Source organism: Trichomycterus rosablanca, chromosome 13, assembly GCF_030014385.1.
Source record: "Trichomycterus rosablanca isolate fTriRos1 chromosome 13, fTriRos1.hap1, whole genome shotgun sequence".
NCBI lineage: Eukaryota > Metazoa > Chordata > Actinopteri > Siluriformes > Trichomycteridae > Trichomycterus > Trichomycterus rosablanca.
In genome coordinates, this window is record NC_086000.1 from 6,396,967 (window position 1) to 6,421,582 (window position 24,616).

Here is a 24,616-nt window from a genome sequence, read left to right on the forward strand (position 1 = left end):
GTATTGACTTTAACAGTGTTCTTTTCAGAATCATTATAGGTAATGATAAAGCATTATAAAATTGACACAGGATCAAGTACAAGGGGTAATACAGGGGTAATACAAACTATAACAGCGACAACAAGCATGGCAGAGCTGTAAAGAACAAAGACTAAGCTAAGGCTACATTATGCTAATGGGTAATGCTAATCTAACAAATAAAGCTACTTTAACCATAAACTGCAAAAATTAGGAATGTTAACACCTACGCTAATGGCTATGCTAAGCTAGTACAAAACAAAACAAAATGGCAGGTAAATATCACAGACCAAAGGAGAACTTCAGACAAATTACCTATATACACTAAATTCTAATGCAGACATGATGGATATAAGGAGGGTGTGTTACACAAAACAAACACAAAGAGACCATGTGCTCTACTGTACGACTAAGACAGTGACAGATATACTACATGTATATCATAAATAAAACCAAAAAATACAAACTGTGACAAATATTCCACTCTTTTCTAACCACTTTTTTATTTTTACTGCTGTCCTACAAAATAAAAAAATTCAAAGTTTGTTTTTCTGTATACATTATTATACCATTTAATTCTAAGTATTTACTGTGTTTCATGTAGTTAGACAAGCACATTTCCCAGACTTACATTAACACATGCAGTAATGTATTGGGTAATTGGAAGTACCACTGAGGGCGCTAATTCCCATGAGAATGTCAATGAGTTCATTGTACATATTGTAGATTCTCTGGGAGTACGTTTGGTTATTTGATAAAACCAATGTGCCATTAATCGGCATATGTAACACATGCAGTGTTTAACAACCTACAATAATAAATGTACACTTTGTTGATCCAAAATTGATCCAAGTATGATTGTGTGTGTGTGAATGTGTGTGTTTGCCCCATGATAGCCTGGTGACCTGTCACCCAATGAATCAGAATCAGTCTGTCTAGGATAAAGTTTAAAATTAAACAAAAAATGAATGAATGAATGAATGAGTTATGCCAGCTATTATTTGCAGGCATAACACCATCAGGAAAGAATGTACAGCATAGCAATCTAGCTGACAGTGTGTTACAGGTCCTTGGTTTTTCTTGGAATCCACAGTTATTCATAGTCTTACAAAAGAATCCAAGGCCAGTTTCCTGTAATTTCCTGTAAGTAACAGGTACGAAAGACGCAGACTTTTAGCATCACCAGAACATAACATTATTAAAAGATTCTATGAATCAGAGGAAACATTTGTCTGGACTTAACAAAAATGCCTCTGTCCCAACTTTTTGGAACATGTTGCAACCATTACATTTGGAATTAACTTTTTTTTTTTCTGCTGCTCCCGTATTTAAGGGTGGGCACAGTAGATCTGGTCTAGTTTTCATGCTGGATACCATTCTTAACTCAACCCTCCTGAATTTATATAGGCTTGTGCACTGACAAAAACACCTTTCACTTAAGTTCCTGGGCACCACCTTATCCATGGACCTAAAGTGAGAAAGGAACACACTATCCATCGCCAGGAGGGCTCAGCAGAGAATGTTCTTCCTGAGACAACTGAGGAAATTCAACCTGCCACAGTGTCCATCCTCACATCATCTATTACCATCTGGTTTGGTTCTATCACATCACAAGAACGGGCCAAACTCCAGCATATAATCAGGACAGTGGAGCGGATCATTGGATGTAGTCTACCAACACTCCAGAACATCTACAACAGCAGAGTGCTGAAGCATGAGGCAAAATCATTCTGGACATCACCTTTTTCAAACTCTTCAATCTGGTAGAAGACTCAGGACAATCAGAACAAACACTACCAGACATGCTAACAGCTTTTCCCCCAGAGCTGTAACACTTTGTATCCACAGTTGTTCCCTAAGAATACTTGTTAACAGTCTGTGTGCTGTCTGGTCTGTTAAATGTGTTACATGTCATACATGTGTAATGTGTGTACTATTATATGTACTATTATGTGTATCACCAAAACTAATTCCTCGTATGTGTAACATACCTGGCGAAATAAAGTTATTCTGGCTAGGCTAACTTCCTTCCCCCCGGTACACAAGCCAATCGTGCAGACCAGATGCCCAACAGATAGTACCGCTAAGATTTGAACCCTGAAGCCTCACATCTCAGCAGTACCTGGCTAGTGTACTTTACCTCTGTGCCACCCGAGCACAATAAAATGAGCTTATACACATCCCAACAAAAAGTTGATTGGTTTTATATTTTTTTGCAACATCCGCAATAAAATAAAGAGTTAAAAAACTCTGGTCATAACCTCCACCATGTGAGATTTGTGTCACTTCTGTTTACATAAAGTCATACTTCATGCAGTGCTGTAGTCATGCAAACCAGGTTCTGTGTAGTTCCCATTTAGGGTAGTTCTATGATCCTTCGATGCTGTACAAAACAAAAAAGAAAATGTGGACTTTGATCGTAGGCTATCAGGGAAACTGGCTATGTGAATTCTAAGGTGCACATACTGTATAGTAATTTAGCAGAAGTTTGCTAGTGCTAGTTGTTTTGAAACTCAAAATCCAAACAAATACGGCCACACCCTTTAATGTTAATTCAAAAGCCATGTTCCCAACACACAAAAGTTAAGCAAAAGTTAAAATGTCCGAATGACGTTAAAAACAAAGCAGTGTTCCGAGTTTACACGAAACTACATTGACAGCTTGCTCGCTCTAATTAAAGGTGTTCAAAGTATTTTTTATAACACTGTGCTGTTGTGATTTGTTAGTCTGGCCCAACAACAGAGGTACACTGTATTATTGAGTTTTATTTACACCCATAATTAGATAATTAGGTGTATAAAATCAATTTCGCACAGAGACACATCAAAATTTTGTAAATAAAAGAAACAAAACTGGGATATAACATTATTTTCAACAATACACAGATTTATCAGAATATTTGGCTTAATATAATGCAAATAAGTCCAAAATGTTGGTTTGTAGTAAAGTTATTCATATATTCATCTATACTAACTGCTTCATCATCATGCTCATGGTCAGACAATAGTAAGATCCAAACCCATCCTAAAAACAGTGTACACAAGGCAGGAATACATCCTACACAGGGCACTTGTTTGAATGCAATGTCCATCAAGCTCATGCTACAGTGTCCACATATTTTAAATCATATAGTCTATATACACAAATACACTACTCAACAACAGTCTGCTGTTTTAATCTCTTTTTTCAAATAACTTATAGTTATAATGACTGGCTGTAGCATGTCTGAGAATTTTGCAGAGGTCATTCCATGCTAACAGCGTCTCAGGGATTTACATATGTTTAGTTTGGCTGGCTGGCATTTGACTATTACCCAAACTACTCGGAGCTAGATTATTAAAGCATATTTTGATTTAACTCAACAACACCCAACTTGCTTTAGTCTTAAAATCATACTTAAAATCTTACTTTAGGTTATGTGTATGAGACATTTTGATTGTTTGAATTTAAGGCCAATAGGAATTTGCATTGTAAATTCAGGGGTAATTTTTTAAAAACAGCTCAGGACTAGCCCCACCATTAAAAAATGATTCTAGCTGATCATTTTTTAAAAAAGACTTCAAAACCTTTTAAGTTCAACATATTTATGTTGCTACATTATTACTATTTTTTAAATTTTGTGTTACATTATGTCATGTACAAACCTAAACAGATTTGGGACTCTTCAAGTGTTCACCCAGCCCACAGTGTCACACTTATTATCAAGTTCTATATATTAGAAATGAGTTGTACTGCTGAAATCCAGTTTTTATCTTCATATAATGCATTTTTAAATAAAAGAAAATCCCTCTCAGAGCATTCCAGAAAGGTGGCACTAGTTGGGTCCACCTTTTCCAAATACTCATTTGCAATTCATATTAAAGCCATGGTGGTTTTTAGTGGAGTTGTTTCCGAGTTTGCTGCTGTCACTGTGTATGTCAGCTCCAATGCTCCATCACGAAGGAGCAAGCTGACTAGGCCACCATGATCAGGAAACGCTATATTCTTAATGAAGTTGAGATTAAAGACTATTTGGTGAAAGGAGAGAGATTTACAAAATGGAAGGAGGTATGTGTTCACATTTTTGATTTTTCATATCATGTGTGCTGTTCCAGTATTTGATGTGTCTTCTTGTCCATTGTGGTCATTATGGATTAAGTTTAGCTGGTCACTTTTTTGCCTTTAATAATAATTGAGATATTGAGTCACTTGTTTCTGAAAAACTAACCACTAAACTTAACACTAACAAAATAAATCAATACTTCTGTTTTGGCTTTTATTTTTCAAACTGACTGTGTGGTTTGTTCATTGGTTCATTGGTTGGTTAATTGTCTGTGGTTTGTTCATTGGTTCATTGGTTGATTCATGGTTTTAATGTAGCAACCAACTAAATAACTAACTTAAAAATTATTTTGTGTCTTTTTTGATTGGTTTTCAAATTGATTGTGTGGATTGTTAATTGGTTGGTTGATTGGTTATTAAATGAGTTTGTTTTGATTATACGATTGATGTAAATGATTGAATGATTTATCATTGGATGATTTTATTCCAGTCTTTTATAGGTTCTGTAAAAAATTAGGACACAGAGTTGAAATGATTTATAAATGGCAATGCATGCATGAGCGAATATATAATAATGCGTTTTTATATTGTAATGGTTTATAACAACTGACCTAATAAATAAATACAAACTTCCCCAGCTTTTCTAGTTTAATGGTTGGTTAATTAGTATGTTGATTTATTGTTGACTTGTAGTATGTTGGTTTTAGTTGCAAGTGTAAGGATGCTGCTTTGGTTATAGTCCATATAATTGTCTCTTTTTAGCCTTTACAAACAATAGATAATCAGGTATTCAGACGTAACATCATTCTAAAAGCAAAGTGATGCAGGTTTTTACTGCATGTTGTGGCATTTTCAGCTTTTGTTGTTTAAAATTTGACTTGTAAAAGGTCTTTTTGTCTACGTTTTTACTAATGACGCAGGTGTTGAACTGTATTTTTAATCTAGCAACCAACTAAATAACTAACTTTAAAACAATTTTGTTACTTTTTATAGACTGTTTAAAGTAAACTATACACATTCTAGAAATAACTGATTCTTATACATAAATGGCTTTGCTTTTCAAACTTTATCCTGATTTTGTTTGTTAACAAACTAGGGAACTAACTAACTAATGAACTTACTGCAGATGCTTATTTTTATTTTAGTGTATTTGATCGATCTACTGATTTTTTGGTTATTTGATTAAAGTTGTATGTTGATTTTTAAGCCCATGTCATTACGATTGTCCATACCAATAAAATCACCCACACATACACACAGACACACACACAGACACACACACACACACACACACACACACACACACACACACACACACACACACACACACACAAACCCCAATATTTATCAATGTAGAACTGAATGGCTGTTAAAACTTGCTTTTATTTTATAGCAGTCAGCTGTATTTTACTAATCAGCAGAGTTAAAATTCATACAGTTCATGTTTTTATAGAATGATGTTGAAATTTTCATTTGGTTAGTCATTTGCCCCTTATAATTAGGCCATGGATTTTGTTTGTAAATGTCACGTTGCTAGTTTGGTCATAAGATGGCCGCTGCTTTTGCCTTTTGCTTGCAAATGGAGGCGATACCAGGTGTTCATGTCTACGTCTTCACAACAGTAAAATGATGTAGATGTTTTACTGTACAGGTTTATACGTTATAAGTAAGAAACAAACTAAACTAAATAAACATGTTTTATTTTCTATCTTTTGTTGAATAACTAATTGGTTGGTTGCTTGGTCTTTTTATTGGTTAATTATTTTACTGATTCTTTTTGCCCGTTACTAAATATCTAAACATAGAAGACTCATTAAACACTTTTCAGGTTTACTGTTAATAGACTGCTTACACATCTATTAACATTAAATGTATTTCTTATTCTTTATACTGACAGCACTGAGCTCTAGCCTTAATGCTAACTTAAATGCATGGTTTACTGTACTGATCTAAAAACTGATTACAAAAAATATAATACAAATACATTTGCAGGAGCTTGATTGGTGTAGCAGTCTAGGGCATTAGCATACCACAGTTCTGGGTTTGAATCTCAGTGTTGTTATTGGTCGGCATCCGTGTTTTGCGTCCAGAGCATTCAAGTGGAACTGGACCCGCCACGACCCTGACCAAGCAATGAAAACATTTACAGATTGTTTTTCAATATTAAACTTTCAAGTTTCAAAAATAACTACACGCAATATAGAAATGACTATACACAATACAGAAACAATTATACCCAATATAGAAACAACTATACACAATATAATAATAACTATACACAATATAATAATAACTATACACAATATAGAAAGTTATACACAATATAAAAAAACTATACATAAAATAGAAAAAATTATACACAATACAAAAATAACTATACGCAATATAGAAATGACTATACACAATACAGAAAAATTATACATAATATAGAAACAACTATACACAATATAATAATAACTATACACAATATAGAAATAGTTATACACAACATAAAAAAACATACAAAAAATAGAAAACATTATACACAATATAGAAATGACTATACACAATACAAAAATAACTACACACAATATAATAACTTTACACAATACAGAAATAACTACACACAATATAATAATAATTATACACAATATAGAAATAATTATACACAATATAAAAATAACTACACACAATACAGAAATATACAATATAATCATACATAATATTAAAATAACTATACAGTATGTTGAAAATATTACACACAATAGAGAAATTTCTATGCACAATACAGAAATAACTATACACAATATAAAAATTACTGTATACAATACAGAAATAACTATACACAGTATAGAAATAATCATACACAGTTAATAAATAACTACACACAATGTATAACTATACTTAATAAACATTGTGTGTAGTTATTGAATAACTACACAGTCAATTAATTAATATGCACAGTCTGACACGATACAGTCTATTAACAGCTAAACACATAAAACTATAATAGTTAACTAAGTATAAAAACAACTGTACATAAAAACTGTAATAAATATACTAATTGAATTAATATTCAGTAATATATAATATAATATTTATCTTTATACAGTCCAGTAATAACTACACACAATTTATAATTATCTGTAGATTATCTACAATCATCTACAGTGCAGTGATGCCCAATTTTTAGTGTTGGACTAAGTGATGATTTGATACATATATGCCAACACCAAATATGATGTGCTGATTGTGGATTTTGATGAAAGGCAAAGTAACAATATTTATAGATGTACAATATTTGCAGATTATACACCAAGTCTTGTTGTATTATTAGTTACTAGTTGTATTATTCTAAATACAAATATATATTTTTTATATTACAATTATAAATTATATTATAAATTATATATTATAATTAAAAATTTAATTCTTACTATTTATGGCCTCAATGTTTGTTTAAATCTGCAGAATGTTGGTAAAGCTTATATTGTTTTAACTCTTTTCCATTTTGATAGGACATTGAACTAATGCTGCTTTTCTAATGTGTATTTTCAGGACTCAACAAAAACGACACCTGTCACCATGAAGATAGATCCAAAAGGATACTTTCTTTACTGGGTAAACAACAGCAAGGTAAGCTCTAAATCTATAATATGTGATCTCCAATATTAAAATCACAGGACATCAGGTAACATATTAGACAATTTTCATAAATATATATATTAAAAATAATATTTTTGGGAAGACAGACGCAATTGTAAGACCACCATGCCCAAATGTATAGTATTTACTGTACAGACATGGTGTATAAAAAATAAACCACCGGTTTATCCACTTACATTTTTAAAATGTAGAGTGTCATAGTTGTAGTGTTCTCTCTGTCTTACTCTCTCTTTCTCTTTTTAATATTTCTAACACTTTTCTCTACTTCTCACTCTCTGAGTTGACCTATTGATTGAAGTGATGGGTGCAGTACTGTGCTCAGTGATGAATACTTGCCTTCGGCACCTTACAGTAAAAAATACTTGAACAGAAATAATAAAAAGATCTGTATCTAAAGTGCTACATACCATTGTGGGTTTTTTTACATATGTTTTTGTACCCTGGGGTACTGTGACATTTATTTGTGCCCCAAAATCTGCAATGTATTCAAAAACTTATAACATGTTGTTATTATTATAATTATTACAAAATTAATTATTATTATGTTTTTATTATTATTACTATTATGCTAAGCTATACATTGCAAATGCTCTTTTCGCATGCCATAAAAATGTGTCCACTGACCTCTGCTTTAAATTGTAATTTTTTTGTCATGCCTTTTTGTAGGAGGTGGAAATAGTGGATGTTGCCACCATACGGGACACAAGGACTGGGAAATATGGAAAAATACCCAAAGTAAATATTTTATTTTATGCTATTGCACACATTGTGTGTTGTCTCATTCTAAAACAGGGTAATTAGGTTGTTCTTTCTAGATCTTTCTGCCCTGAAACCATGGATACGTACATACACAAACAGCTGAGGTTCGTGTGTTTCAAATTTACATAAAGCCAGATTTGCTTACTTGGCATGACTTGTATTCACAAATATCCTTTGCATGGAAAGCAGATGTGAGTTTCAATGCTCATGGCCAGTGTCACACTGATTTAGAGAGCCAGGGAGAAAAATAAATCAGTAAATAAATCAGCAGTGTTTGACAGAGAGTTGTGTCTATTATCACTACAAATCAACATGAAAAATGAGATAAACTGATGAGATAAACTGATGAACTGAAATCAGCCCTTCTAATGGATAGCTGATTGTTCTATTTAGTGCTATTATTTGAAAGTGACTTGGAGCCCTAAATAAACACTATTTAGTTGGCATTTGTTCATTTCACCCAAACAAATCATTGTGTTTCCTTAAGTCCTTTCTAAATGTGTTGAATGTTGCATTATGTTAACTGCTGATGTTTTAATATGTTTTCTTTCAAAATCGAGTTGTACTTTAACCACACCCAAAACGTATAATATGTATAATACACATATTTTGTAATATTTTGTAATACACATTCAGTTTATTTGAACAGTTACATATATGTGTAATAAATAATAAACCCACTTGAATCTGTTGTAAAAGTAGGTTTTCCACAAAAATTGTTAATACCATAATTCGTTTAGCCATAGTCTGTGTTGCTATTAAAACTGTGGTGTTCACATACTACTGTACATTCCACTTTACATACTCCTAAATAAATATGTCCAGTAAAATCCAAACAGTTTGACATACAATGGAGGGACACAATTGTAAGACCACTAGCTTCTATTGTATTTGCATTTTCTCATTTGCTTTTCATAAAAATTTACATGTGTTTGTGTACAGCCATATTTACAACAGATAAACACTATCTCCAAATTTATGAACTCCTGAGCTTCTTATGAATAGATCAATTCCATAGATCATTCTCCAAATGATCTGAGCATGTGCTTCAAGAAAAATAATAAGACTGAAGGAAATCTGGCCAAATACAAAGAAATTGGCCAGTTTATTCAATTTTACAAATGTGCTTACTTACTTGTTGGTAGTGCCAAATACCAAACAATTCTCAACCTTATGTATTTTTCAAATTCAACGTTTCACTCCAATTGCATACAAACAAAACCTATATAAAACATTACTAATAACATTTTATTATTATTTATTATTATTATTATTATTATTATTATTATTATATGATTAAAGAACTTAATTAACCAAAGGTTTGTAAGGCTGCCAGTTAAAGTTACAGGCCTAAAAATAAAAAGTAGTGAAAAAAGAGGCTACTGTGAAAAAGAGTGCTGATCAACCACTCACTCACTTTCTTAACCGCTTATCTAATTAGGTGGGTGCTGGAGCCTATCCCAGCTTTTCAATGGGCGCAAGGCACACAGTAGCACCCTGGACAGGGGCACCAGTCCATCGCAGGGCAGACACACACATACACACACCCATTCACATATAGGGCAATTCAGTGTCTCCAATTAACCTGACTGTATGGTTTTGGACTGTGGGTGGAAACCGAAACTCCTGGATGAAACCCACACAGACACTGGGAGAACATGCAAACTCTGCACAGAAAGAACCTGGACCACCCAGCTTGGGGATCGAACCCAGGACCTTCTTGCTGTGAAGCGACAGTGCTACCCACCGAGCCACCGTGCCGGCTGATCAAACACAAAAATGTAAATTTCAGATGAATGTTCTTGATTTATTTATATACCTATAATGCCTTCTTTGCCAACAGCAACGGAAAGTCCGCAATGTGTTTGACGTAGATGCACCTAACAGCAATTACCTGTCCAAGAACTTTACGGTCGTGACTGGCCCGGACACAGTCAATCTCACCTACTACAACTTCTTTGCAGCCAAGGACAAAGTCGCACAGGTAAGCTATACATTTAAGCCCCAAGCAACCATATATGATTATGCTGACTAAAACATATTTAAATAATTTAATTATTCATAAATGAAATTGATTATAAATTTATAAACAAAAAGAACATCTGTATCTGGTACGTTCTTACGACCTTTTAAATTACAACATTATAACTGTGTTATTTTACATTATGCTTGAGATTAATGAAGTGTAGATTTATAGCTTTATGCTCAAGCATTTATCTTTATTATAATAAAATGACAAACATTAAATCAGCTTTTATTTTTTCTAAAACTTTCTTTTTAAAATCCATGCTAAGTTTACACCTTTGTAAATCTTAGCAGTTCAATTAGATTCCACTAAAGCTGTACTGTCTACCCGACAGTCAGAAGCTCTGCTGAGGACAAAAACAAATTAATAAGCAAAACAAAGCAGCCCTGGTTTCTGTAACTAGGCAAATTCTATTTTATGGCTTTACGATTCTAATATCCTGCTCAGTGATGCACATCCTCTGAGCTAGGTCAATATGTCGCTATGTTTCAACATGTTTAAAATTAAGGCTGAATCACAATGTCCACAATTTTAAGATGGTCATTTTAATGCCCTCTGCTGGAGGACTCACTGACAACAAATACAGTATCACAAACGTTTAAAGAAATACACATTTGTAAAACTTATGTCCTAGTTTTCCTCTTAGTACTCCACTAACAATCATTCATGCATTTATTAAACAATTATATTACAAGTTCTGCACTATGGCAGCTAAAAGTGTATGTAACTCAGGGAGGTTATGTGGGGCTTGTCTTCAAAACTCAGAGATGTGTTAGCTACTCAAGACCCACCACCATCTTTGAAGCTGCTCTACAATCTGGCCATCAGGCTGGCTAGACAACCACCTTCAAGAGTGAAGAAGACCCTGGGATCCCTGTAGGTTGAGGCACCTACTTTGGGGCTCTGCAAGAAAAGACCCTATTGTGGACTCCGGACAGGGCCCTGGGGCTGTCCATTCTGCCTCTTGAGGTCCTGCTTTACATCGCGGCCATTGACAGTCAATTACTAGCTTTCAGAGCAGTTGCCCTCTCACCACGCACAAAAGTGTTGTTTCTTTGGGTTGTAACTCATCTTGAATTGATTAGCTGGTGGAGTTGCACATGAGCACTATTGTGTGTTTCCTCTTGAGCCTGTACCTGTGTTTTCCACAGCCCCAAGTGGGACTCGAGAAAAAAGACAGGTGACTACATCACTGAAACATGGAAAACACAGGTACAGGAGTAATAGAAAGCAAAAGAACACTACAGTCTCCTGGTTACGTACAACACAAATGCTAACCTGAAAAACAACAAACAACTTTCTAAGCACTAAGTCTATGTATAGCTGAAAATGTTTGATTAAGCACAAATAATGCTTTGAAGTATTACACCTTCCGTCAATTTGCATCTCCACCCTCCCTGCCAGCCAGCATGGGTAAAGCAGGTGGGCATGTTACAAAACCATTGCCTAGCAAGATAATAACAGTATTTATCATATGCTGGTCTCAACCATGAATACATAAATGCAGCTAAATACACTTTTTCCTTTTGTTTTTCCTGTAGAACTGGGCTGAAGATATTCTGGCCATTGCCTACAACCCTCACCGGGCCAACAGCTGCAGACAAGTCTACCTGGACAAGCTGTAAGGACATTTTTGTTTGGTGTCATGTTTGGTCATTTAATAAGTCCATCTGTAACTGTGTGTATGTACGTATGTAGTTTTGGTGTTGATGTTCATAGCTGGGTCAAAGCTAGTCTGTTTTTTTATGCCAGTTTTCCATGTCAGGTGGGGTAATGCCAAATGACAAAAAGTAAGATGATCTAGATGTAAATCATTTAAATATATAAAATTATTATTAATTAGTTAATGACTAACCTAATCATTAATTAGGTTTGAATCTCAGCTGTGCTATTGGCTGGACAGGCATCTTTACAGATTTAATTAGCTATGTCTTTGGGGGGAAGGGGTGGCTGAAGCCATAAGAAGACATTTGAAGACATTTTAAATTGTATACTGTGTTTTGGAAACTTGCTTTTAACTTTTTTCAATTTTTTTGGGCTTGAATAGGTACATTCGCCTCACACTGCAAACCAACAAAGATGGCAAGATCCCTGTTAAGTAGTAAGTTTTTTTTTTGTGAAAATTTACCATATTGGGATGTACGTTTAAATGGTTTCCATGAATCTTAAACCTTTTAACTTTGTCCGTAGCATCTATAAGATGTTTCCAGCTGACAAGAAGAGGGTTGAGAGTGCACTGACAGCAGCAAAACTACCTAAAGGAAAGGTGAGAACGTTTGAAGGGTGTATGTTTGTACTTTGTGTCATTTGTTTCTGCCAATGTGAGTGATACTGTCTATACAGTCTAATATATCATACTACAAGTGTATATTTGTGAGGTATATAGCTAATAAATATCTGTTTTTAGTTTGACTCCATAAAGCTTGATGTGTTCACTGAAGCTGCCTATAAGACCTTCCTGACTACCCTGTGCCCCAGACCAGAGATCTATGAAATCTTCAGCTCCTAGTGAGTCTCCCTCTTTTGTAAAGAGAAAAATTCATTCATCTGCCATATCATCCTTATAAAAAGTAAATTTTACCCTACCGGACTTTTTAGTTATTAATTATTTCAAATTAATTTATCTTCCATAGTCTAGATACTGTGATCTTGCTAAATAAGCTTAAATGAAATGTATTGTTCCTTTTACAATGGTATGCTCTCCAGGATCTAAAGTACACTATTACACTACCACCACCATGGTTAATCATGTATATACTACGAAATGCTGTATTTACGACTCACAATAATGTGATATATGTGGTTTCAATTTTCATTTGACTGTGCGAAGAATATCGAATATCATGTTTTATTTAATGACAGCCAAACAAAGGCTTTTGATTAAATAGGACAGGGTGTCTAAAATAAGACTGTAACAACTCTGTCACAAGCATGCTGATCCGTCCATTAATGTTTTATAAACTGCAATTAATAACAAAGGTGACTGCTGAATTTATATTATAGAGAACAAATTAGACTAATCAAGTAGGTGGGGGCATGGTTATTAATTTCATCAATAAAAAAATATACTTTATTGCCACTCAGGTGGTGCAGCCGTAAAAACACATGCTGGAACACCAGAGCTGGGATCTCAAATACATTGTATACTTAATTAATTATGTCAACTTCACTAAGAAATAATAATAAAATAATCAAACAATAAACATAAAAAGTGATAAACAGAATTTTTTTTGTTAACTTTCTATATTTGTGTTGTTTGTGTTACTGTTAGTTCGAACAAGCCTTACATGACCAAGGAGGTTTTTAGCAAGTTCCTGTATGAAAAGCAGCGAGACTCCCGCCTAAATGAGGAACTTTACCCTCCACTGAGACCTGATCAGGTGAAAAACCTCATCGACAAATACGAGCCTGCCTCTGCTAATTCTAGCAAAGGTGAGTTGACAGTATTTTGATCAACAGAACTAACATAAAAAGAATAATCTAATGTTAATAATGTGTTTGAACCAGAATGTGTAACTTGCGTATTTCTGGATTTGTGATTTTTAGGTCAGATAAGTCCAGAGGGCCTGCTCTTCTTCCTAATGGGACCTGAGACAACACCTCTAATGCTGGACAAAATGGCCCAATGTCATGACATGACCCAACCACTTCCTCACTACTACATCAAATCCTCCCACAACACCTATCTCACTGGTAACAGGACCTAAAAGAATCATATTTAACATTATTTTTTTAAGAACTTCCGCTATAACAATACAGACACTGCTGTTTATCATTTTAAATGTTGAAATAAATAAAAATGAACTTTATACCATTTTATTTGCATGTGTACTAGTTGCATTTTGGGTTGGTTATCCCAATGTGTGTGTGTGTGTGCATATCCACAGCCGGTCAGTTCTCTGGTGTTTCTTCTCCTGAGATGTACCGCCAGTGCCTGCTCTCTGGATGCCGCTGTCTGGAGCTGGACTGCTGGAAGGGCAAACCACCAGATGAAGACCCAATCATTACCCATGGCTTCACCATGACAACTGAGATTCTTTTCAGGGTCAGGTTTCCTTCAGTCAAAGTTAAAGTTGTAATTGTGTTTTTAAATATGTTATCATTGAGTATACAAAGTGTAATCATTTTTGGTATATTTTAAAGGTTAGATAAGTCATTTTTAAATAACCTTTTGAATTAAGAAAGCTCTGTTATGTGTTGTGTAGCCTAGGTTGGTTTTGTGCATAATTGTTAAGAACATGACTGTAAAATGAACATTGAAGGGGGACATTGTATAACGTTAGTTTAATTCAACTTGCTGACTATGTGAATAATACATACACATATATGTACATATAAGCATACATATAATACATATAAGCCTTTGTTAAATCTAATGCCTATCTCTTATAGGATGTGATTGAAGCTATTGCAGAAAGTGCATTCAAAACATCCAAATACCCAGTCGTTCTCTCATTTGAGAACCATGTTGACTCGTAAGATACTTTTCCTATGCAATATTAACATTATTATCATATAGTCCAAACTTTAGATTTTGGTTTTACCCCTGCACAGAATATTTCTATTAATGATGAAATTTTCTGTGTCTTCTTAAGAGTCAAGCAGCAGGAGAAAATGGCTAATTACTGTAGAACAATTTTTGGAGACATGCTACTCACTGACACCTTGGAAAAGTATCCTGTAAGTAATCTTTGCTAATAATGTTGAGATGTTAAACAATGTTAGATTATTTGTTATGAAGATTTTTGTTGATACCATACATGCAACTGTATAAATATACTGTACATAACAGTACAGATTTGTTACTGTTTGCTGGGGGAAAAAGTAATGTTTTTGGCATTGCTTGCAGTTAAAAGCAGGCCAGCAGATCCCAAGTCCTTCTGAGCTGATGGGAAAAATCTTGATCAAAAACAAGAAGAACAGCACACCCGAAGCCAAACCAGCACCAAAGAAACCAGAACAGCCAACTGGTGAAGCCAATCCAGAGGGCCAGGTTGAGAATGCAGCACCAGGTGAGTGTTTTTACTTAAAGCTTTCATACTTACGGGCCACATTAGTAGGAGCTTCTGTATAGCTGCTTGTTTATGTAATCATCAGTCAGTCATGAGGCAGTAGCTCAGTGCATAAAATCATAAAGACATGGGTTAAAAGCTACAGTTAACATCACAATGGGTTAAGTGATCTTAACTGTGGGATAGTTGTTGCTGGTAATCAGGTTGGTTTGTAAATTTGATCCTCTTAATTTTTTTACACACAACTTTCTCTAAAGTCAAAAATATGGAAAAGAGTGAGAAAGGCCTCACAGAAGGTCAGTAACTTAAATAAAAAAAAATTTTGTGTGCTAATAATTAATGCATCCCAGTATGCACATCAAGAAAAAGAATGATTTGGGTCCCAATTCCACCAGGCAAGGACTGAAATCTGAGGCTACAGGTGATAGGAACATAATTTTGCATAAACAGCATCAGTCCTGTGTCAACAGTTCAGACTGCTAGTGGTGTAATCATGTGGGGCATGTTAACTTGAGAGCACAGAGTATATGTAAAGTATTTTATGGCACACGTCTAACAAATGGCTACTGTTGTATTTTAACAAGCCATGTCACAAAGCCCAATCACCAGGGTGGTTCAGGGTTCTTTAACAGGCTCCCTAGTTACCAGATATAAATTAAACAGGCACTTTTGGGATTTGCAGCATGAATATGCAGCTAACAAATCTACAGCAATTATGTAATGCAATGATATAAATATGGTAAATAAGATAAAATAAAATAAGATAGTTATCCCTGTTATAAAAAGGTAATAAAATCACTTAATGTTTTTAAAAAAATTATACTTTTATATTTGCAGTGTCAACATTAACGATATAATATAAGAAGTAATGTGCTTTGTGTTCCTAAAAAGGTGAAAATGGTGAAAATCCTGAGAACAACACTGAGGCTCATCCTGAAGAACACGATGACCACCATGATGACCATGAACATGAGGAGGAACAGGATGAGGAGAAAATGAAGAACTCAGATGAAGTAATCATGTGTTATTTGTACTTAGTTTATGCTAAAACCTATTTATTAGTTTAAATATTCATTGTTTTATTCATTATTATACATACATTATACTCTTAAATTTTTATTTTATTTAGGGTACTGCTGGTCAAGAAGTAACAGCATATGAAGCTATGTCTTCAATCGTCAACTACATTCAGCCCACCAAATTCGTCTCCTTTGAAAATTCAAAAAGTGAGTCATGTCTGGTTGTTTTCATATTTTTATGTATGAATAATTCAGATTTATTTTCATGTTTTCAATCATTTTAAGCTAGTTTCAAGCTAGTTCATCACAAATAAGTCAAGTATTTTTTGTAATTGTGACTTTTGTGATTGTTTAAGCACCTTTTTAAAATATAAAGACTTGTCTATTCTAATCTTGCTTCTTTTCATGTGCAGAAAAGAACAAAAGTTTTGCTATCTCCTCATTTGTGGAAACCAAAGCGGAAGCTCTGATCAGCAAGAGTGCTGTGGAGTTTGTGGAGTATCCTTTTGGCTTTCCATTTAATCCCAATTTTTAACAATTCTTAGTTTAATGACCAATTTGTCAGCTAAAGAAAACATGGTCCATGCAAATGTATCTATTCAGAAAGGATCTGAACGGCACCGTGTTATAAAACTACAGCCAGATCATTATAATCTAGGGTTATACTTAGTTTGTTTCTGTACATATACAATAGTCCTCCAGGAAGCATAAGTTACCTTCCTTGACTGCATTATTTAGATATAACAAGAGACAGATGAGCCGAATCTACCCAAAAGGAACACGTATGGATTCTTCCAACTACAACCCTCAGCCTTTCTGGAATGCAGGCTGCCAGTTTGTAGCACTTAACTACCAGACCATGGGTAAGGATTTTGATTTGTTATTAGAATAATCTGCCAGTCACCCTGCAGTGGTAGGTGTAGTACTGCCTTCTACTGAGAGGGCATTAATTATAACAATATCCAATAACTTATAACTCACATGGGCCATAATAAAGCAACATATAACAATAACAAATAACAAGTACCCTATTATTAATCCATCTGAGAGATATACCAAAAGTAATATATAATAGTAACAATATTTTCTTAAAATTGTTTCCCACGAGATTCTGAGTGTGAGAAATAGATGACTCAAATGAATTCAATTTTTACTATAATTGTACACCTTGTATTATACATACTGAATTTACCATCTGTAAGAAATCTCTCTATAATTTATAGACATATTCTTTATCCAGGAAAAATATACAGCTTTGTGTAATGGATATGTTTTTACTTGTAGATTTTCCCATGCAACTGAACATGGCGCTGTTTGAGTATAATGGACGGACAGGATACCTGCTCAAACATGATGTGATGCGGAGAAATGACAAGACGTTTGACCCTTACACTGACCACATTGACACCAGCGTGCCCAACACTCTGTCGATTAAGGTAAGTCAGTAAGCCACATTAATAGATCAGGTACTTAACATGAGCACTATTTAGTCTTGTTGGGAGGTGGGCTGTAGTTTGGCTGAACACAAATGTCCACAGTTACAATCTATTTGAACACTATTTATGTATGTAGTAAGTTGATAATTTATTTGACTTATTTGGCTATTCAGTATCTAATACACTGGTAGCTTAGGCTTAGATGTACTGAGTGCATTGTGTTTAGTTTCAGGCACATTTATGGTACACTTTAACCAATAAAAGAATGCATGGTGTCTAAAACTAAAGCTGTACTTCATGTATTATTTATTTATGTATTAGGATTTTATCGTCATGTTTAACACATTTTGGTTAAACACAGTCATGGACAATTTAGTATATCCAACTAACCTGACTGCATGTCTTTGAACTGTGGGAGGAAACCGCAGACAAAGGGAGAACATGCAAACTCCACACAGGAAAGCCCCATCTGAGGATCAAACCCAGGACCTTCTTGCTGTGAGACTACAGTGCTACCCACTGAGCCAACGTGCCGCCCGCTAAGAAATCTAAAGAACTATATGTGGATCTATGCATTAATAGTGTTAAGGCCTCAGAGCAAGAAAATTAAAAACTATCCAGGGCTTTAAGTGCTCTTGATATGATACAGACTTGATAAGGGTTTCTAAAATTTTCCTCTCATCTGTTTAAATTCAGATCTACTCTGGCCAATTCCTGTCTGATAAAAATGTGAAAACAGCAGTGGAGGTTGAGATCATTGGTTTGCCTGGAGACCCCAAGAAAAAATTCCGCACCAAATATACCGCCACACCTAATGCCATCAACCCTGTGTGGACTGAGGAGCCTTTTGTGTTTGAGAAGGTATTTAATGGTTAGGTATATCAGTAGTTTAAAAAAAGCAGATAAAAATATGAGCACATGTCTAATTTGTAATGATTTGTGAACAGATTCTGTTGACTGAATTGGCCTCTGTCAGAATAGCAGCCTATGAAGAAGGTGGAAAATTCATTGGGCACAGAATTATTCCCATTGATGCCATACAGTCAGGTAAGTCAATGGTCTTTAAAATCCTCACAAAAACAGACAGGTGTCAAATATATTTATACACTATGTATAAGTCACTGAATTGTTATTGGAGGTATAGAATAATGTAGAGATGATGACGCTGGAGAGTAATTTCTAACATGTCAGTGTACAATCTTTCCAAGGCATTTAGTTAGGTTAAGGTCTGATCATTGTATTCTTGGTTACCTAAAGAACATTTGCACTTGTCAAGTGGGTTTTTGGCCCTAAAGCTTCTAACTAACCACTGTAAAATGTTTATTAATGTGTATTATTGATAAAACAAAGAATCAAGATGCACAGGCTGATTTTGACCACAATTTCAAACCTAACTTGCCCTTTTCATGTCACATTTATTACTGTTTCATAACACCAGTTTTAGCAGTTGAGTAGTATGTGTCCATTTTCAGTACTTTACTCACATTTTTCCTGTTATAGAGAACATGTATAAATATGTATATCTCATTATTCCTTTACACTTATTTATTTAGTCTGTTAGTTAAATTTGCCACTAATCTATACTTTGGATGTATGAATTAAGATGCACAAAGTTGTTGTTTTTTTGCCTATTAATATTGTGTGTGTTTGTGTGTGCGGTCATGTTGTTTTTCATGCAATCTTCAGGATTCCACCACATCTGTCTGAGAAGTGAGAGCAATATGGCTCTGATGCTTCCTGCTTTGTTTGTCTACATTGAGGTGAAGGATTATATCCCTGCTGCTTTTGCTGGTATGTACAACCCTTTATTTAAAAAAAAAAAAAATGATACTTAGATCAACCAATTAGAGTCAGGGCTGTAATACTGTCTTTGTTGTTGGGGTTTTAGATTTCACAGATGCTCTGTTTAATCCAGTGAAGACTTCAAAGCCTGCAAAGCATGATGTAAGTTTTAATTGCAGCACCCAATCATACACAAAACTAAAGTAGTACTTTTCTGTAATCAGTCCTAAATATGAAACACTATGGCAAAAGCAAAAATGCCATTAAACACAATTATTTTCTCATCTACTATCTAACTTATTCTAATCTATGTAATTATTCTGTGTAGCTACTACAAAATAACACAAAGTGGTACATAGCCAGTTAAGTGCTTTAGGTAGTTCAGTAAAGTATTTCAAAGTATTTTAATGGATTGTTTGTAATCACTGTCTATATTTGTTTACTTTGTTGGCATTATGGGTTACTATCACCACTAGGAGTTTTGAATAACAAAAAATGATTTATAGTGTTTGCTAGCATAGCATTGCATGGCATAGTGAAAATCTGAATTATTTCATTTAGTTTTAATAACAGTTTCTGCTTAATAACTATGTACATAGGACTTAGTAGTTATTTAGACCCTTTGACCTTTTGGACATTTTATTATAAATAAAATTAGATAATTTCAGTTAATCAACCATAGTGATGAGGTAAAAACATCTTTACTGAATTTAGAACCTTTGCTGTGGCACTCCAAACTGTGGTCACGTGCATCCTTCTCTTTAATTATCCTTGACGTGTACAGAGATCAAATTTGTTTGTTTGTTTATTAGGATTTTAACGTCATGTTTCACACTCTGGTTACATTCATGACAGAAACGGTAGCCACTCATTACACAAGGTTCATCAGTTCACAAGGTTATATCAAACACAGTCTTTGACAATTTTGTGTCTCCAACTTACCTTACTTGCATGTCTTTGGACTGTGGGAGGAAACCGGCGCACCCGGAGGAAACCCACGCAGACACGGGGAGAACATGCAAACTCCACACAGAAAGGGCCCGGACCGGCCCACCTGGGCATCGAACCCAGGACCTTCTTGCTGTGAGGCGACAGTGCTGTTGCAATTTCATTTGATTTGACATTGGATTTGGATCTATAAAAACACACAAATTAGACTGCACTGTCAGGGCAAAAAAAACACCCATGAAATTCAAGGAACTGTTTGTGAGTCTTCCTGATCAAATTCTGGCAAGGCATAGATTAAATATGAAACAATTTTTAAAGCTTCAAGTGTTCCCAGAACCACAATGGACTCAATAATTTTAAAGAGAAATAGGCTTGGCACAACCATGAACCTTCCTAGAATTAGCCATCTAGCCAAACTGTGCATCCAAGAAAGAATGGCCTTGGCCAGGGATGTAAGAATGAACCCAATTACCACTCTGAAAGACCTTAAAAGCCCTGTGCAGAGATCACTGCAAATACATACATTAGACAAACAGAGTGCATTGAATTGTGTGCATGAATAGTCTTGATCTGTTCTGTGTTTTCAGAGCACTGATTATGTAAGCCCATATGAGATGCCTGCTGCTGCTGCTGCTGCTGCTACTGCTGCAGGTCAGACCTATGCATTACTACTTTCTAGGAGTCAGACATGGATGTTGTATACCAAAAATTCCATTGTTCTGTGTTCATTTGTGTAAAAATCTTTCTTTCTGTTGCAATATATTTACAGCTCCCGAGGCCACTGAGACACCAGCAGAGGGCGATGCTAATCCTTCAGAAACTAAGTCAGACGATCAACCAGCGGCTCCCGCTGAGGAAGCTCCAGCAACAGAAGGGGCTCCTGAAGAAACCCCTGCACCTGCCGAGGCACCTGCAGCCACAGAACCGGAACCTGAAGCAGCCCCTGCACCTGCTGAGGAGCCTCCAGCTCCAGAAGCAGCACCTGAAGCTGCCCCTGCACCCACAGAGGAGCCTCCAGCCACAGAGGAAGCTGCAGAAGCAGCCCCTGCACCCACCGAGGCACCCCCAGCAACAGAGGAAGCTCCAGCAGCTGAGGAGGCCCCTGCACAGGCTGAAGAGGCAGATTCTGGTGAGCCTGCCACCAAAGCAGAGGAACCTCCAAAATCCGAATCGGCTCCTACTGTGGAGCAGGACGCTAAACCTGAGGCTGCTGCAGACACTGCCGGTACAGCAAATGGGGGTCTTTGTGGAGCTCTGGGTAGGCTGTGTAAAATGTGAACCAGAGTAGAATTATTCATAATTCAAGGGTAATGGCTTCATTGGTGCACACACAAGTAGTTGTCACCTATTAGAAAATAAGCACCTTTGCACTTTTACTTGTATATTGTCTGTCAAATATATATTTATGGCTAACGGTTAAAACAAATCTGTACTTGCATGAATTAAAACTGTATTTCATTTCTTGACAAATTACCTATTAAAAGTTCCTCTGTCTCACTCACCGTCTTTGTCTCTCTGCTGTCTCTCACACAAATACACTTACACTCACAACCTCATACACTCACACACACACACAGAGCTGGCCTCTGTGACCTGTGAGGAACTACAGCAGCAAAAGAACTTCACCAAGGTCACCAAGAGGCAGGAGAAAGAGCTGAAAGAGCTTGAAAAGAAGTTTCAGAAGAAGACAGAGGAGATTACTCAGAAATACAGTGACCTCTTCAAGTCCCTCAAGAAGAAGACTTCAGCCAAGAAGAACGAGTAAACAGCAACCTACTGCTGCTTTTCTTTGTTCAGTCCTATTGAAAATCTCTATTTTCTCTAAAGGGCATAGAAATTACTTTGAAACTGTGTCTTGTGCTCTGTTGTGTGCCGTGCTGTGCCGTGATGTGATGTGATGTGCTGTGATGTGCTGTGATGTGCTGTGATGTGCTGGTGGTTTCTTATTGGAAGTGGTCAGAATTTAAACCCATTGCAAAGCTGCACATTTAAAGTGACTAAACAAATATGCTTAGAGCAATTTAGACTTTGATTTGCTGATTTAAAGTGTGTCTTTAAGCAAGTGAGGAAACTGAAACAAAAGTTTCAAGATCCAGGTTTAATTCTAAAATGTCAATTAGTAATAAAAATCCTTTAGGACAAATGCCATGCTTAAACTGAACAGCCTGAAAGTATAACTATTGCCAGCTAGATTTGTTAGCCTAAGTATTTTCTAATTACTTATATTTGCTAGGAATGGCAATTATTTTGAATGTATTTGAGTGTCTGAGTACCACTGGCCTAGAGTAAACCTTAAACTTAGCAGCCTGCACAACTCAAAGATAGGCTACATTGCATATACAGTAAATGACACAGCAAGAACAAACTTAAAATATCAGATAATTTAATTTATAACAATTTATTTAATGCATTGGATTTCACTAATTGTGCCACTATGGTATAACTAAAATATGTGAATATTATTTTGTAATAGTAAGAAATAATATACAAATTTCCTAATAGCTAATTCCAAATTGCCTGTAACTCCATTCAACGTATTAGAAAATCTTCTAAGAAGCCTAACAACTGACGGCCAGAATTTACATCATAAAAAAATCAGTCATACATCATGCATCATTGCTAAATCTTTTTAACTTATTTAAAACTAGGACAATGGGAAAAATTATGTTGGACAAATATTTCATTTTTATATTATTGAAATAGAATATTTTCATCATCAATAGAATATAAGATCATTTTAAGAAATTTTTTTACACTTTTGCACTGTGAATAATAACAGTTTACAGGTCTCTACCATCAATCATTGTAAAATACAAGGTAATTAACCTTGTTTTTTTTTGTAGTTTTGGCTTTGGGTTAAAGTATTCCTATATTTCCTCTATTACTTTCCTATAAACTATTTCTTAAAAGCATATTTGGTTGTATATGTGTTACTTTCTAATTGTTAAGCTGACAATGTGTTGCTCTTCAGGGATGGTGCTGATTCCACAGCAGAGCAAATTGCTGAGCTTAAAAAGAAACTGCAAACAGAGCTGCGGACACTATGGGTGGACCAAAATGATCAACTTAAGAAGAAGAGAGAACAACATGCTGCTGAGGTACACAAGAATTAAGCTTTGTTTCTAATGCATTTTCAAACAGCTTAGTGATTCTACCTGTATCTCTAACCCTGTACTGACCTGGCAGAAATTATTTCACTCAGCAGGACAAAAGCTATAAATTCTGCTGTGCTGTATTGTTTTGTAGGTCTAACAATACATACGTATTAAAGGTTTGTACGTTTTTTTTGCAAACATGTTATCAACATAGTATTTATACAGACTTCCAGTCTAAGCTTCATGGCCCAGGAAAATCATACCTGTAGGTGCATTGTCTACTCCTACACCTAAATTGCTCCTAGATGTAAAACAAATGAGTAAATAATGAACATTTAATGGCCTGTGATGCTTTGTTGCCCTATCCAGACTATATATTTCTAGCTCCTCTAGCTTTTCTAGCTAAGTTTTGGACCAACCATGATATAGGCTACAGATTGATGATATATACTACATACACCGATCAGGCACAACATTATGATCATCTTCCTAATATTGTGTTGGTCCCCCTTTTGCTGCCCCATACGCAACAAACTGTGATGCACTGTGTATTCTGACACATTTCTATCAGAACCAGCATTAACTTCTTCAGCAATTTGAGCTACAGTAGCTCGTCTGTTGGATCGGACCACACAGGGCCAACCTTCGCTCCCCACGACCCTGTCGTCGGTTTACCACTGTTCCTTCCTTGGAGCACTTTTGATAGATACTGACCACTGCAGGTGTAAGATTTGCTCAAATCCTTATGCTCGCCCATTTTTCCCGCTTCTAACACATCAACTTTGAGGATAAAATGTTACTTGTTGCCTAATATATCCCACCCACTAACAGGTGC

At 35.3% G+C, this 24,616-nt stretch overlaps 1 protein-coding gene across 1 annotated transcript; it reads left to right on the forward strand.

Moving 5' to 3' along the window:
- The first annotated feature begins 3,981 nt into the window (after positions 1–3,981).
- On the forward strand, positions 3,982–22,156 carry plcb2 (phospholipase C, beta 2). The gene is made up of 25 exons (XM_063007190.1): positions 3,982–4,065; positions 7,597–7,674; positions 8,371–8,439; positions 10,307–10,447; positions 12,031–12,110; positions 12,537–12,590; positions 12,680–12,755; positions 12,897–12,997; positions 13,761–13,921; positions 14,036–14,182; positions 14,377–14,534; positions 14,882–14,964; positions 15,085–15,169; positions 15,339–15,501; positions 16,393–16,514; positions 16,631–16,727; positions 16,934–17,018; positions 17,259–17,383; positions 17,805–17,956; positions 18,653–18,817; positions 18,904–19,003; positions 19,643–19,747; positions 19,845–19,900; positions 21,274–21,337; positions 21,456–22,156. The coding sequence occupies exons 1-25, from the start codon at positions 3,982–3,984 to the stop codon at positions 21,962–21,964; spliced, it is 3,060 nt and encodes a 1,019-aa protein (XP_062863260.1). The 3' UTR covers positions 21,965–22,156.
- Positions 22,157–24,616: the final 2,460 nt, after the last annotated feature.

What these genes read in the sequence shown, in the direction of transcription:
- plcb2 (XM_063007190.1), top strand. Translation starts at nt 3,982, where the DNA reads ATGATCAGGAAACGCTATATTCTTAATGAAGTTGAGATTAAAGACTAT. An exon ending in AATATGGAAAAATACCCAAA is followed by an intron (nt 8,440 to 10,306) that starts GTAAATATTTTA and finishes CTTTGCCAACAG; the next exon opens with CAACGGAAAGTCCGCAATGT. An exon ending in CCAACACTCTGTCGATTAAG is followed by an intron (nt 17,957 to 18,652) that starts GTAAGTCAGTAA and finishes GTTTAAATTCAG; the next exon opens with ATCTACTCTGGCCAATTCCT.